Source organism: Lutra lutra, chromosome 1, assembly GCF_902655055.1.
Source record: "Lutra lutra chromosome 1, mLutLut1.2, whole genome shotgun sequence".
NCBI lineage: Eukaryota > Metazoa > Chordata > Mammalia > Carnivora > Mustelidae > Lutra > Lutra lutra.
The window spans coordinates 121,653,041-121,665,234 of NC_062278.1; the positions used below are offsets into that span (position 1 = coordinate 121,653,041).

General features: G+C 41.5%; 1 protein-coding gene across 25 annotated transcripts in view; it reads right to left on the reverse strand.

The window, feature by feature from the left end:
- KALRN (kalirin RhoGEF kinase) overlaps positions 1–12,194 on the reverse strand; it is a 675,882-nt gene that overhangs the window by 318,181 nt on the left and 345,507 nt on the right. For all 25 annotated transcript variants that reach the window (XM_047734954.1, XM_047734936.1, XM_047734961.1 and 22 more), the window contains exon 11: positions 4,275–4,466. In XM_047734954.1, the coding sequence (XP_047590910.1) occupies positions 4,275–4,466 (192 nt within the window). The remainder of the gene's footprint in view (positions 1–4,274; positions 4,467–12,194) is intronic.

The window sequence follows — 12,194 nt, forward strand, 5'->3', positions numbered from 1 at the left end:
TTCCTCTCAGAGAACACATGTGGTTGTGGCCCCAAATACCTGTATCCAAACAATGGACCTAATTTGAGAAGTTCTAGAACATTAGCAAAGGTGCAGTGGATGGAGCCTTTGAACGTACTACATGAAGTTAGTCCTAAGAGTGAACCGGGGAGTTCAGGAGTCCATACTGCCTGCAGAGAAAGAGGCAATGGAAAAAGGCAGGGAGGAAGGGCAAGGAAGGGAGACCCTAGGAAGTCTGTAGAACTAATGAGGCTTACGGATGAGTGGTTACGGAAGAAGGTAGTCTACTGTACCACTTTCCTCTGCTGATTGGTGGTTCACCTGCACAGCTGTGGAGCACTGTGCTGGGAAAATCCACAGCCCTAAGATGTCTCACAGATCTAGCTCCACAGGGTGAACCGCCCTCCCCTCACTTTGAAGAGATCGTTTTTCTTTGGCATCGACGACCGGCTTTTATTTCTTAAACAAATATCGTGACAGTTGGCAATTGAGATGGAGGCCAAAACTGTCTTGTTCTTGCAAGCATCATTGCTTTGGAAGACTGATTTCATTTTGGTTCTGTGATGGGTGGGGAGAGGACCATGTGTTCATATGAGTGTCTGAGGTGTTTGTGGGATGTGTGTGTGTGTGTGTGTGTGTGTGTATGTGTGAGTGTGTGCATGCCTGTTTGAGCAGAAAATAGCACGGAAGAATGATTTCACAAGTTTAGAAACAAATAGAAATGGGCATTTAATTAAGCTGTGTAATAAAGAGTCGAGGTTGATTATCTTGGCCACATTCTTTAGTTAATTTGACTCTCATATTATTACTAGAAAAATATGTAAAAATGGATATTTTGAAAGCCCAGCAATTGCAGCATTTCCATGGAAACGCACAGAATTCTGTCTGGACAATCTCTGCGGAGCAGATGACACTTGCTACAAATGCTTTCTCCCTGGACAAAGAAAATGAAGACTTGGGTAAATTCTTCTCCCTACATTCTCCCTAGCTCTCAAGAATAGCAAAATGCCAGCTGCCCTCCTGTCCCCAGGCAAAAAGAAGCTATTGGAAAGTTCAGCACAATAGATGCGAATAGTTGAGGCTCTGTGAACATAAGAAGGTCCCAACACATGTTTGTCAGCTCTCTTTATAGTGTAGCTCTTCTCTCCAAAGCGGATGACAAATTTTATTTTTGTAAAATAACATTAATTGGGATTGTTATGGATTTCCATTGAAGGTAAGTTATAAAACAAAAGAATGCAGAAGAAAATTAAATCATCCATGCCTTTAGCTTCTTTGTATACTGCTTTCTGGTCTCTATTCTATGTGTGTATCAAAATTGTGATTGTACTGGATATACAGTGTTCTATATGTTACACTACAAGCCCTTTCTCATGCTATTCATGATCTTTGACAATGTGATTTATAATAACTATATAATATTTCGCTGGCTAGATGTACTGTGAATAGTTTAATGGATCACTCAACATGGACTATTTAGATAGTTTTTAATTATTCAAATTATGAAGAACACTGCAATAAAATGGTTAGAAGGTTTTAACTTTCCAGACTCCCATGGACACCAAGAATTCATGATGCAGGGCCAAAAGGATTAAACACACTATTCAATCTGTAGAAGAAATGGGCTTGGAGGGTATCTTTCTCATAATTTCCTCCTGTTTCCTCTCTGATCCTAATTAGAGTAAATCTTTTGATGTAGGAAGTGGGAAAAAGTAAAATTATGAGTTTTAGCCTGGGGAGTCACGGGAAGCCTAGGTTAAATCATTTATGAAGGCAGATGCTCAGTTCCTGCCCAGAAATCTCTTGTATAGGGTGCTCTACCTAATTCCTTCAAAATCATATCCCACAATAACATTCTATTACACAGTGGCATTAATGCAAAAACTCAGGAGACGACTGATGCAGATAGAAAGGAAGAAAGAAAAGGAAGGAGGAGGGGGTGCCTCGGTGCCTCAGTTGGTTAAGTATCTGACTCTTGATCTCAGCTCAGGTCTTGATCTCAGGGTCGTGAGTTCAAATCCCACAATGGGCTCCACACTGGGCATGGAGCCTACTTAAAAAAAAAAAAAGGAGGAAGAAATTAGCCATAACTAGGCAGAAAGGATCTGTGACAGTATTTATCAGCCTCTGCCTCCCACACCCACAACCTAGCAACACTTTGCATTTCTCAGCTAAGATCTACCCTCCCCATCAAGGCCCTGTTTCAAGGGTTGAAAATGTAAAGAGGAAAAAGAAGGGTAAGGAGAAGGAAGAACAGCAGAGGAGGGGAGGAGATAGCAGAGGAACATGGGAGGAGAGAGTATGGAACAGCAGAAGCAAGCACAAGCAGTCTTCAGGAAGACACATAAGGTCTCCACGGGTGAGAAGCTCCATCATGACGTAGACAGACTCTTTTGCGAGCCCGAGTTTCCCTGTTTGAAACTGTGTTTAAGAAAATCTAAACCATAAGATGATCATGACGATTCCATGTGTCTGGCAAGGAGTAGGTGCCCAATTAAAAAAAAATACTACCTATTATGCATTGAGTGCTTACAATGAACCACATCTTAGGTCAGAGAAATCATCTGTATTATTTCAGACTTACTCTTATTTATTATTGTTATTATCACCATCAAATAAAGAAGATGAAAAGAAGAAAAAGAAAGGAGTCTTGAACACTAGAACTATAAGGGGTCTTGGGGCCACTGAATCCAACTGCATGATTTTATAGATGGGGCAACCTAGGGCCAGGGGCATAGTGATCTGCATAAGCTCACATGGTTGTTTTTTGTTTTTTGTCTTTTTTTAATTATGTTATGTTAGTCACCATATAGTATATCATTAGTTTTTGGCTCACATGGTTCTATAGCAGCAGACTCTGGACTAGAATCCCAGTCCTTAGGTCCATGCACAGAACATGGAGATATGGCTAAACTAACCTCACCCATCACCTCTCTGGGCAGTGAGCACCCCCACAGCCCTCACGGGGAACATGACTCCTGTTCATTCTTGCTCCATTCCATCACCCACAGGCTCATAATTAGAAGAGAATACACAAGACTTTGCTTTCTGAAACCATTAAGAATCAGGTGAGCCCCAAGCAAGCAGACAGCCCGGCAGGAAAACCTGGATTAAAGCTAATCCCCTTGCTTTACAGACACTCATCAGAGAGTGGCTGTGGGTCCCACAGAGAGGAACCAGAGCCATCTTCAGGGAGCTCGCCAGCCCTCCATCTGCCTGGGGAATCTCAGTTTAGAAAACATTATCTTTTCATGTTTTTCTCTGATAGGCACTGCAATGATTTGCATTCATTCCCACCAAGTGTCAGAAAAGCCTGTGAAGTAGTAACAACCAGGCTTCTTAATGCATTTCAAATATCAAAAAATCAACTTAATTAAGCAGGGTTAATTTTTTTTTTCCTGAGAAGCAATCAAACTCTAATTAATACTCTATTAAAATGAATTCCTGGGGGAACACAAGCACGCATACACCTAATGAGTTCATCTGCCAAGGGTGTTATTATAGAAGATGCTCAGTGTGCCTCCTCGCTGGCCACTTACTCCATTTCAGAGTGCGCCATGTTAATCAGAAATGAAAAGCAATTGCAGGTTTGCAGCCCTCCTCCTCTCTATGAGGCCCTCTGCCCTGCCAATAGTGTAACCTAATCCATCCTCCCCTCTCCCCTCTCCACTCTGTGAATGATTCAGGCCGGACTTAAGCCCAGCTGGTTTCCTCCTGCATGAGGGTAAGTTCCCCTTTCCTTCACCTGCCGCCGCTCCACCAGCAGGCAAGTTGAGAACCAACTTGCTTTAACATCAACCCTCTGGCAGACCTCATTAAGAAGATTTAATCCTCTGTTTTAAAAAGATAAAAGAAAAACATGGAACACATTTGCAAACTCTGTATGCTTCTTGCTGGTAGCAAAGATGATCAAAGTTCTGCTGGACTGATTTCTGACAGGAAACAGCGACCAAGAGAAAGTGGGTCTGGGGTGGGAAAGGAGTTGGCGATTATACATTTCCTTTTGCCATGGCTATTTCTACACCAGGGGTCCCCAAATTTCTCCAGCTGCAGACTGAATGCTCTAGCAGACTTCGTCAATGACCTGCTTCTGTGGCCCTCCCCTCACTAGAGATGAGAAGGGAAAAATTTTGTTCCATTCTGGTTGAGAACTAAATACAGGTTATCAGGGGCAAATTGCGAGTGTCATCACTGTCAGGAGGCTAGGAACCCTAAGACCACCCAGGCCCCCGGGGCATACCAGCCAATGCTCTCTTTCCACCAGCCCACCTTACCTCTTTGGTGTGTGTGTGGAAGGAGACAGACATGTCCAGGAGAAGCTTCCGCTGTTCCACCCGGCGCACAAAGTCCTGGATGCGTACCTCCAGGTGTCGAGCTGCCTTGTAGATCTCCTCGGGGTCACATTCCCCCGTCTGAGCCAGCTGCTCGGCGGCTTCTAGGAGCTTGTCCGCATTGGTGTAGGTATTCTGCCAGCAGCAACAGTGAGCGAAAGTCAACTTGCAGTCACTGACCGAGCTTCGCGCCTTCCCCCAGCCCACCCGGGGCTGCCCAGAGCTGCAGCGCAGGGCGTAGGCGGGGAGCCCACAGCTCCCTGATCCAGCACGGAGGAGCTGAGTGCCAGGCTCGCCCGCCGCCTCTCAGCGAGCTAGCAGCTTGGCAGCTTGGCACAAGTGGGCACTAGCTAGGTGCCTCCTCCATCCCTGAGATTTCTCAGAGGTGGGATGTCCCTGGGAAGAAGCGAGGAGGCATGCGAGAACCCCAGTCCCCATGCGCTGCGACTCCCCACCCTTGCGAAGATCCATCACTGCCTTTGCATCTCAGGCTGTAACTGCCAGAGTCAGAAATACCTCATCCACAAAGATCGTCTGTGTTTCTATGCGAGAACACCCAGGAAACAATAACTAGGAGACTTGTTTGACTTTTGCCCCCAAGTTCCCTGTGACTACTGGTGTTTATCTTTTGGAACAGAGCTATCTCTTTGCAGGGGAAGGGGTCAGCAATTCCAGGGAGCTGACAGAAGAAAGCAGCCACGGTCAGAGAGAGGAGATGCAGGCTGTTCCCTGTGCACCCAGTGAAGGCTTAATGTTTGCAGGAAGGCTGGGGAGGAGCCTGGTGATCTTTAAGAGACTGCCTGCACTCGCATATTGCCACATGCACACACACACTCCTCCAACCCCTGTCTGTACACACCACGGTATTCTCTAGAGCATTTAAAAAGGCAACCAGCTTGTAATTATTATTCATCAGGACGGGAGTCACTGCCTTTATAAGAGTTATGCCACGGATTCTACTTTTCCTCAGCAGGCTTCCCTTAAAAAAGATCCTGATATTCCCTGCTTGAGAACTGGTGACTCAAGTGTCTATCATATTTCTAAATATCCCTACAGTCATGCAATGCCCTATGGAGTGGTGAATAAGTGGTGACTGGTGAGGATGCAAATCTGGCAAAAGGAAATTATCAAATGCACAGTGAATGAGAACTGAAATGGGTTTATGAGTAATGACTTGGCCTATGGAGAAGTAGTCTTTAGTGTCCGTGGAGTTTTCATTTTTTATTTTGTTTTTTTGGGGGGTGGGTTCTGCTTTGTTTTACTTTTTTTTTTTTTTTAATTCACCTGAAGATCTGGGCATTAAAGATTGAATTGTACTCCTTGCCCCCAACCTGAAAATTCCCATGTTGAAGTCCTAACACGCAGAACCTCAGAATGTGACCTTATTTGGAAAACGAGTCATTGCAGATGTAATTAGTTCGGACGAAGTACTACTGGAGTAGAGCGGGTTCCTAATCTAACACGACCAGTATCCTTACAGAAAGAATGCCATGTGAAGATGAAGCAGAGATTGGGGCATGCATCTATGGGGCAAGGAATGATAAACATTGCCAGCAAACTGCTAGAGTTAAGAGAGGCAGGGAACAGATTCTCCCACATAGCCCTCTGAAAGAACCAATCCTGTTGACAATTCGATCTTGGACTTCCGGCCTCCAGAACTGACAGACAATACATTTCTGTTGTTTAAGCTCCCTGGTTTGTGCTGCTTTGTTATGGAAGCCCTGGAAAGCTAATGCGCTGGGGTCGAAACTCTCAGAGGCTGTTGACACAGACTCTCAGTTTTACTGAGGAAGATGGGCAAGCCTTCAGTAAACACGTGTCCTGGTTTTAAGAAATACTTAGAGAGGTCCCCATGGCTACTTAAGGAATGTTGTCTGAAAAACAATGGCCTAAGCAAATGTTGTCCCAATGCAGGTGAGTAGAGTGGTGGTGGGACTTGAAAAGGAGGAAGAATCCCTCGGTGCCACTTAGGGAATTCATGGAATTGTGGTTGTCCACAATTTCTAGTAAATATACCCAGAGCAGATGGGAGTTTTGTTTTTGTTTGTTTGTTTGTTTTTTTCAGGAATCCCTCATATTTTCTATCTTAAACCCTACAGAATTTCAGGAAACCCCAAAGAAACCCACAGGTTGTAACCTTATATTTTCTAGGCAAAAAATAAATATCTATGGCAAAGCCAAAGCAAGCTTATTTGAAAGTGAAGTTTGAGACCAATAAGAGATAAAAAGCAAAACCGAAGGACCCACTGCACATAAAGTGGACAACTTGTCCCAGTTTGTCTGGGATTTTCCTGATTTTAACACTAGACGTCCCATCACTTCTGAGCAAATTGGAATGGGTGATCACCCTAAGACATACCTAAAACACCTTAAGACAGGCTCTGAGTCTCTCACGAGTACAGATGCATATGCAATGTATGCTGCCTCCAAAGATTATTATACAATCATTCTTGAAAGAAATACTATGGTAACACTTAACACTGGGCAAGTAACACAATAATAATTAAAGGTTAAAGTTTCTTGACATGATAGCAAAACTGAGAATAAAAACAGTCAATAAAAGGTGCCTGTGTGGCTCAGTGGGTTAAGGCCTCTGCCTTCAGCTCAGGACATGATCCCAGGGTTCTGGGATCAAGCCCCGCATCAGGCTCTCTGCTCAATGGGGAGACTGCTTCCTCCTCTCTCTCTCTGCCTGCTTCTCTGCCTACTTGTGATCTCTGTCTGTCAAATAAATAAATAAAATATTTAAAAAAAAACAGTCAATAATTATTGAATAATTTTCACATGCCAAGAACAATCTAAAGATTTATATGTATATTAACTTCTTTTTTTTTTTTTTTTTTTTTTTTTTTTAAAGATTTTATTTATTTATTTGACAGAGAGAGATCACAAGTAGACAGAGAGGCAGGCAGAGAGAGAGAGAGAGAGAGAGGGAAGCAGGCTCCCTGCCGAGCAGAGAGCCCGATGCGGGCCTCGATCCCAGGACCCTGAGATCATGACCTGAGCCGAAGGCAGCGGCTTAACCCACTGAGCCACCCAGGCGCCCTGTATATTAACTTCTTAATCTACAAAATATCCCTATGAAGTCAATACAACCATTAGCCCCATTCTACAGATGAAGAAACTGAGGCACAAATAATTTCTGGCCAAGGTCACATGTCTCATAAGTGACAGAACCAAGATTAAAATCTTTTCTGGTTTCAGAGACCAAGCTCCAAACTATTACACTATGCAGTCAGATGAAGAAGGGCCTTGGTGTGCCATGCTGAGGAGTTTCACCCCAAACACAGCAGGAAGCCACTAACAGTTCTAAATAGAGGACAGATGTGATAGGTAACTAGTGTATAAAGACCCTGTCCTGCCTCTATACAGAGTGAAGGCAGGATTTAGCAGAGAAGGAAGAGGGCTTCTCATTGACATGATTCCCTTTTCTTTATGCTCACAGTACTCTATGTTTATCCATTTCATGGCCATTATCATCCCTATAGTAACAATGTGCTCCCATGGGTATCTCTCTACTGGTCTGTGAGCTTAAATGTAGGTTCCATGTTTCATTCATCTTTGGTTCTTCATACCAGGAACCATGACTGGTTTACTACAGGTACTTGTTAAATGCTTACTGAATGAAAAGGCACAGAGATGGGAATGAGCATGGTATGTTTGGATAAGCTGAATCAACATGAATAAATTAGACAGTGGTTAGAAATGATATTGGATAATGCAGAAAAGAGAAAATAGATTTTATAAAGAGAAAGGGATAATAAAGACAGGAGGAAGGGCAAGGGAGTCAATGCTAAAAGCTGGGCTCCCTGCTTTACCTGATGGCTGGCCCTCCTCCCTATCACTACCAGAAAGAGATTCTAAAAAGCAGATCCAATCACACCTTTCTTCTACTCAAAACTGTTCAGTGGTTTTCCACTGCCTTTGGGGTAAAATTCCTTAGCATGGCATGCCAGGCCCTTCTTCATCTGACACTTGCTTTTTCTCAACAGCCCCAGCTCACATTTATCCCCTACAGCCAATGAAACAACCTGCTTACACTACCAGAAACTAATTGCACTGAATCCTGCCTCTATTCTGCCTGAGATGCTCTTCCTCTACTTTTTGTACATGACCAATTCTTACCCTTTAAGGCCCAGCCTAGGCATCACTTTCTCCAGAAAGTCCATCCTCATAGCCACTTCTTACACAAGGTTGGCTTAGATGTGCTTCTCTGAGGTCTCAGAGTGATCTGTGCCAAGCCCCTCCTTGGTACCTGCCATATTCCAATGCAAATATTTGCCTTTCTCATCTGCTAAGAGGCACACAATGTCTTTTATCTCTTTCCGTTAGTGCCTGGCACCAAGTAAATGCTCCATAAATATTTAGTGAATGAATTAATAAATTAAAGAAAACATCACTCCCCCATCAATCCTAATATTCAATCCTTGGCTCTCTTCAACTACTTGGTACAAGACCTTACATGCTAGAATTCATATGCAGTGTTCAGTCCCACTTGATTTATTCTACTTCCTGGTATAGTCCTGAAATAGGAATGTGCTTAGAGAATATCAACTAGAGTATAACCAAAGCACTTCTGCTCACCTTCTGACCAGATAAACAGCAGTTTCTGCCCCAGGTCCAGGGTTGGACTTCACTCTGAGTACAGTTCCTAGGCATTCTTTGGTTTCCAAGCTTCCTAGCCTCTGCCTTGTACTTGACCCCTTAACAGAATTACCCAACTGATATGTCAAAAATGGGTAGAAGAGCTGGTTATTGATCCTTCAGCTACTGAGGCTTTCAAGCAGGGCCTGTGGTTATCCTGAGTCAGACAACTGGGACACACAGATAGCTGTAATTTCTGTTCTTCTCTCCCAATCCCTGTCAACCAGGTAAAACGCCCTAGATAATTCAGGCCTTCAGTCTACCTTCCATTCACCCTGCTGCAGCCCTAGCCCATTATTTATTTATTTACTTATTTTTGCTTTTTCCTCATGGAAGAATAGAACTAGGATAACTTGTCTCTACTTATCTCTGGATTTTGACATTAGTGAATGGCAGACAAATCAGGGTGCTATCCCAAACTTTACATCAGAATAGTAGTTTACAGTTGACAAACAAATTTCTTTCACCTTCTTTCCTTACCCAACCTTGGGCAGATATGCAGAGAATGCATCTGTGTGTGAGGACATGAGCTAAGGCTGGGGAAAAAAAAACCGGAAGGAATTAAAGGTAATGGCACCCACTGTTCACACAAGGCTGGGAATGGTACCTTTTTCCACCAGGGACACTGGAAAACCTCATGAATCATAGGATATTAGGTAGAATACTCAGAAGAGTCTTGCCTCAGCAGGGGCAAATAATTAGCCCTAACCTAGCACTGCTGTGGTCCTGCTTAACAAATTTTGTAAGACCTGAACAGATCAAACTTTTATCAAGTAACTTAACAATATCCCAGAACAAAGCTTAAGAATATTTATAGGAATACAGAAATATTCAGCAACCAACAAGGTAAAATTCACAATGTCTGGTGTCTAATAAAAAATACTAGACAGGGGCTAGACTGGGTGGCTCAGTGGGTTAAAGCCTCTGCCTTCAGCTCAGGTCATGATCCCAGGGTCCTGGGATTGAGCCCCACATCAGGCTCTCTGCTCAGTGGGGAGCCTGCTTTCTCCTCTCTCTCTGCCTGCCTCTGTGCCTACTTGTAATCTCTGTCAAATTAAAAAAAAAAAAAAACTAGTACACATACAAAAGAGCGAGAAAATATAACCTATGATGAGGAGAAAAATCAATCAAAACTGACTTACAACTGACACAGATATTAAATTGGCAGATAAAGCTTTTTAAAATGGCTATTACAATTGTATTTCATACGTTCAAAAGTTAAATAGAAAAACAGAAGATACTAAAAAAAAAAAAAAAAGACCTTGTACTTGAAGAGATGAAAAATATACTGGATTGTAGTAGGTTAAACAAAGGAGAGGAAAGATTACTGAACTCAAAAACATAGCCAGAAACTATTCAAAGTGAAATGCTGAGAGAAAAATAATTTTTTTAAATGAAGTATCAGTGAGCTGTGGGACAACTTTAATAAAGCTAACACCCATGTAATTGAAATTCCAAAAAGAGAGTGTGGGAAGAAGAAAAGATGTTTAAAAAAATAATGACCCCCTAGTTCCAAACTTACTAAAAACTATAAAACCACAGATATAATAAACTAAAACTTAACCTAAGAAACCCAAGGAAAATTACACCAAGGCACATAAAAATTGAGTCAAACCAAGTGGAAAAAAAGGAAAGGAAATCTTAAAAGTGGCCAGAGGAAAAAAGACATGTTACACACACACACACACACACACACACACACAGAGAGAGAGATGTAAAGATTGACAGCAGACTCCCTACAAGAAACAATGCAAGAAGAAAATTGTGGAACAACATCTTCACTAAAAGAAGGAAAAATCCCGTCAACCTAGAATTCTATGTCCACCTCAAGTATTTTTCAAAAACAAAGGTGAAATAAAGACATATTGAGGCATACGAATCTGAAAGAATTCTTCATTAGCAGACTTGCATGACAAGAAACATTTAAGGAAGTCCTTCAGGAAGAAGGAAAATGGTACTGGATGGAAATACAGATTCACACATAGGAATGAAGAAGAACTCTGGAAATGTTAATTACATGGGGGGAAAAATGTAAGATTTTTTTCTTATTATTTAAGTTTCTTTAAAATATAATATAAAAATAGCAATGTAGCATGGAGTTTATAGCACATGTATAATAAAACATATGACAACAATAGTACAAAGGTCAGAAAGGGAGAAACAGAAATGTACTATTATAAGGTTCTTATATGTAAAATGTAAAATGAGCTCATTTGAAGCTTCACATCATTTGAAGGTGAACTGTAATAAATTAAATTCACATACCATAACCAACCCTAAAGCAACCATTAAAGTAACAAAATAGTTATAGCTAATAAACCAACAAAGGAGATAAAATGTAATCATAAAAAATACTCTGTTCTCATGATAAGTACATTCTTTAATCCCCATCATATATTCCCCCTCATTCCCCCCTCCCCCCTCCTCTTTGGAAACCATCAGTTTGTTCTCTATAGTTAAGTGACTGTTTCTTGGTCTCTCTCTCTCTCTTTTTTTTCCTTAGCTTGTTTGCTTTTTCTTAAATACCACATATGTGTAAAGTCATACACATATGTGCTTTCTACAGGGATACAGTTTAAATGTAAAGACACAAATAAATTAAAAGTAAAAGGGCAGAAAAATTGCAGCATTATAACACTAATCAAAAGAAACCTGGGGTGGCTTTATTAATATCAGACATAGTAGATTTCAAAGCAAATCATATTCCTGGGGAAAAAGAAGGTCATTTCATAATGATAAAGGGGTCAATTCATCAAGAGGACATCATAATGCCAAACATTTATGCACCTATGAACAAAGCTTTAAAATACATGAAGCAAAAGCTGACAAACTTTCAAGGAGAAACAGATAAATCCACAATCACAATCAGAGATTTAATACCTATCTCCCAATAATTAAATAGAAAAAGTAGACAGGAAATTAGTAAGGATATAGGGGATGTTAAGACCTGATCTAGCTGATCTGACTGACATTTATTAATACTCCATCCACAAATAGCAAAATACACATTCTTTCTAAGTCTTTATAGAACATTTACTATCAAAGAACACAGTATAAGTTTATGAGGTGTCTACAGGTGTGCTAGGCATTGTATTAGGCTCCTTATATACATTACCTCTAAACTTTAGGATCAATTTTAAGATGGGCATTATTCATTTCATTTTTCAAATGAGAAAACTGAGGCTCAGAGAGATAAAGTAAGATGTTTGAAGAATGCTC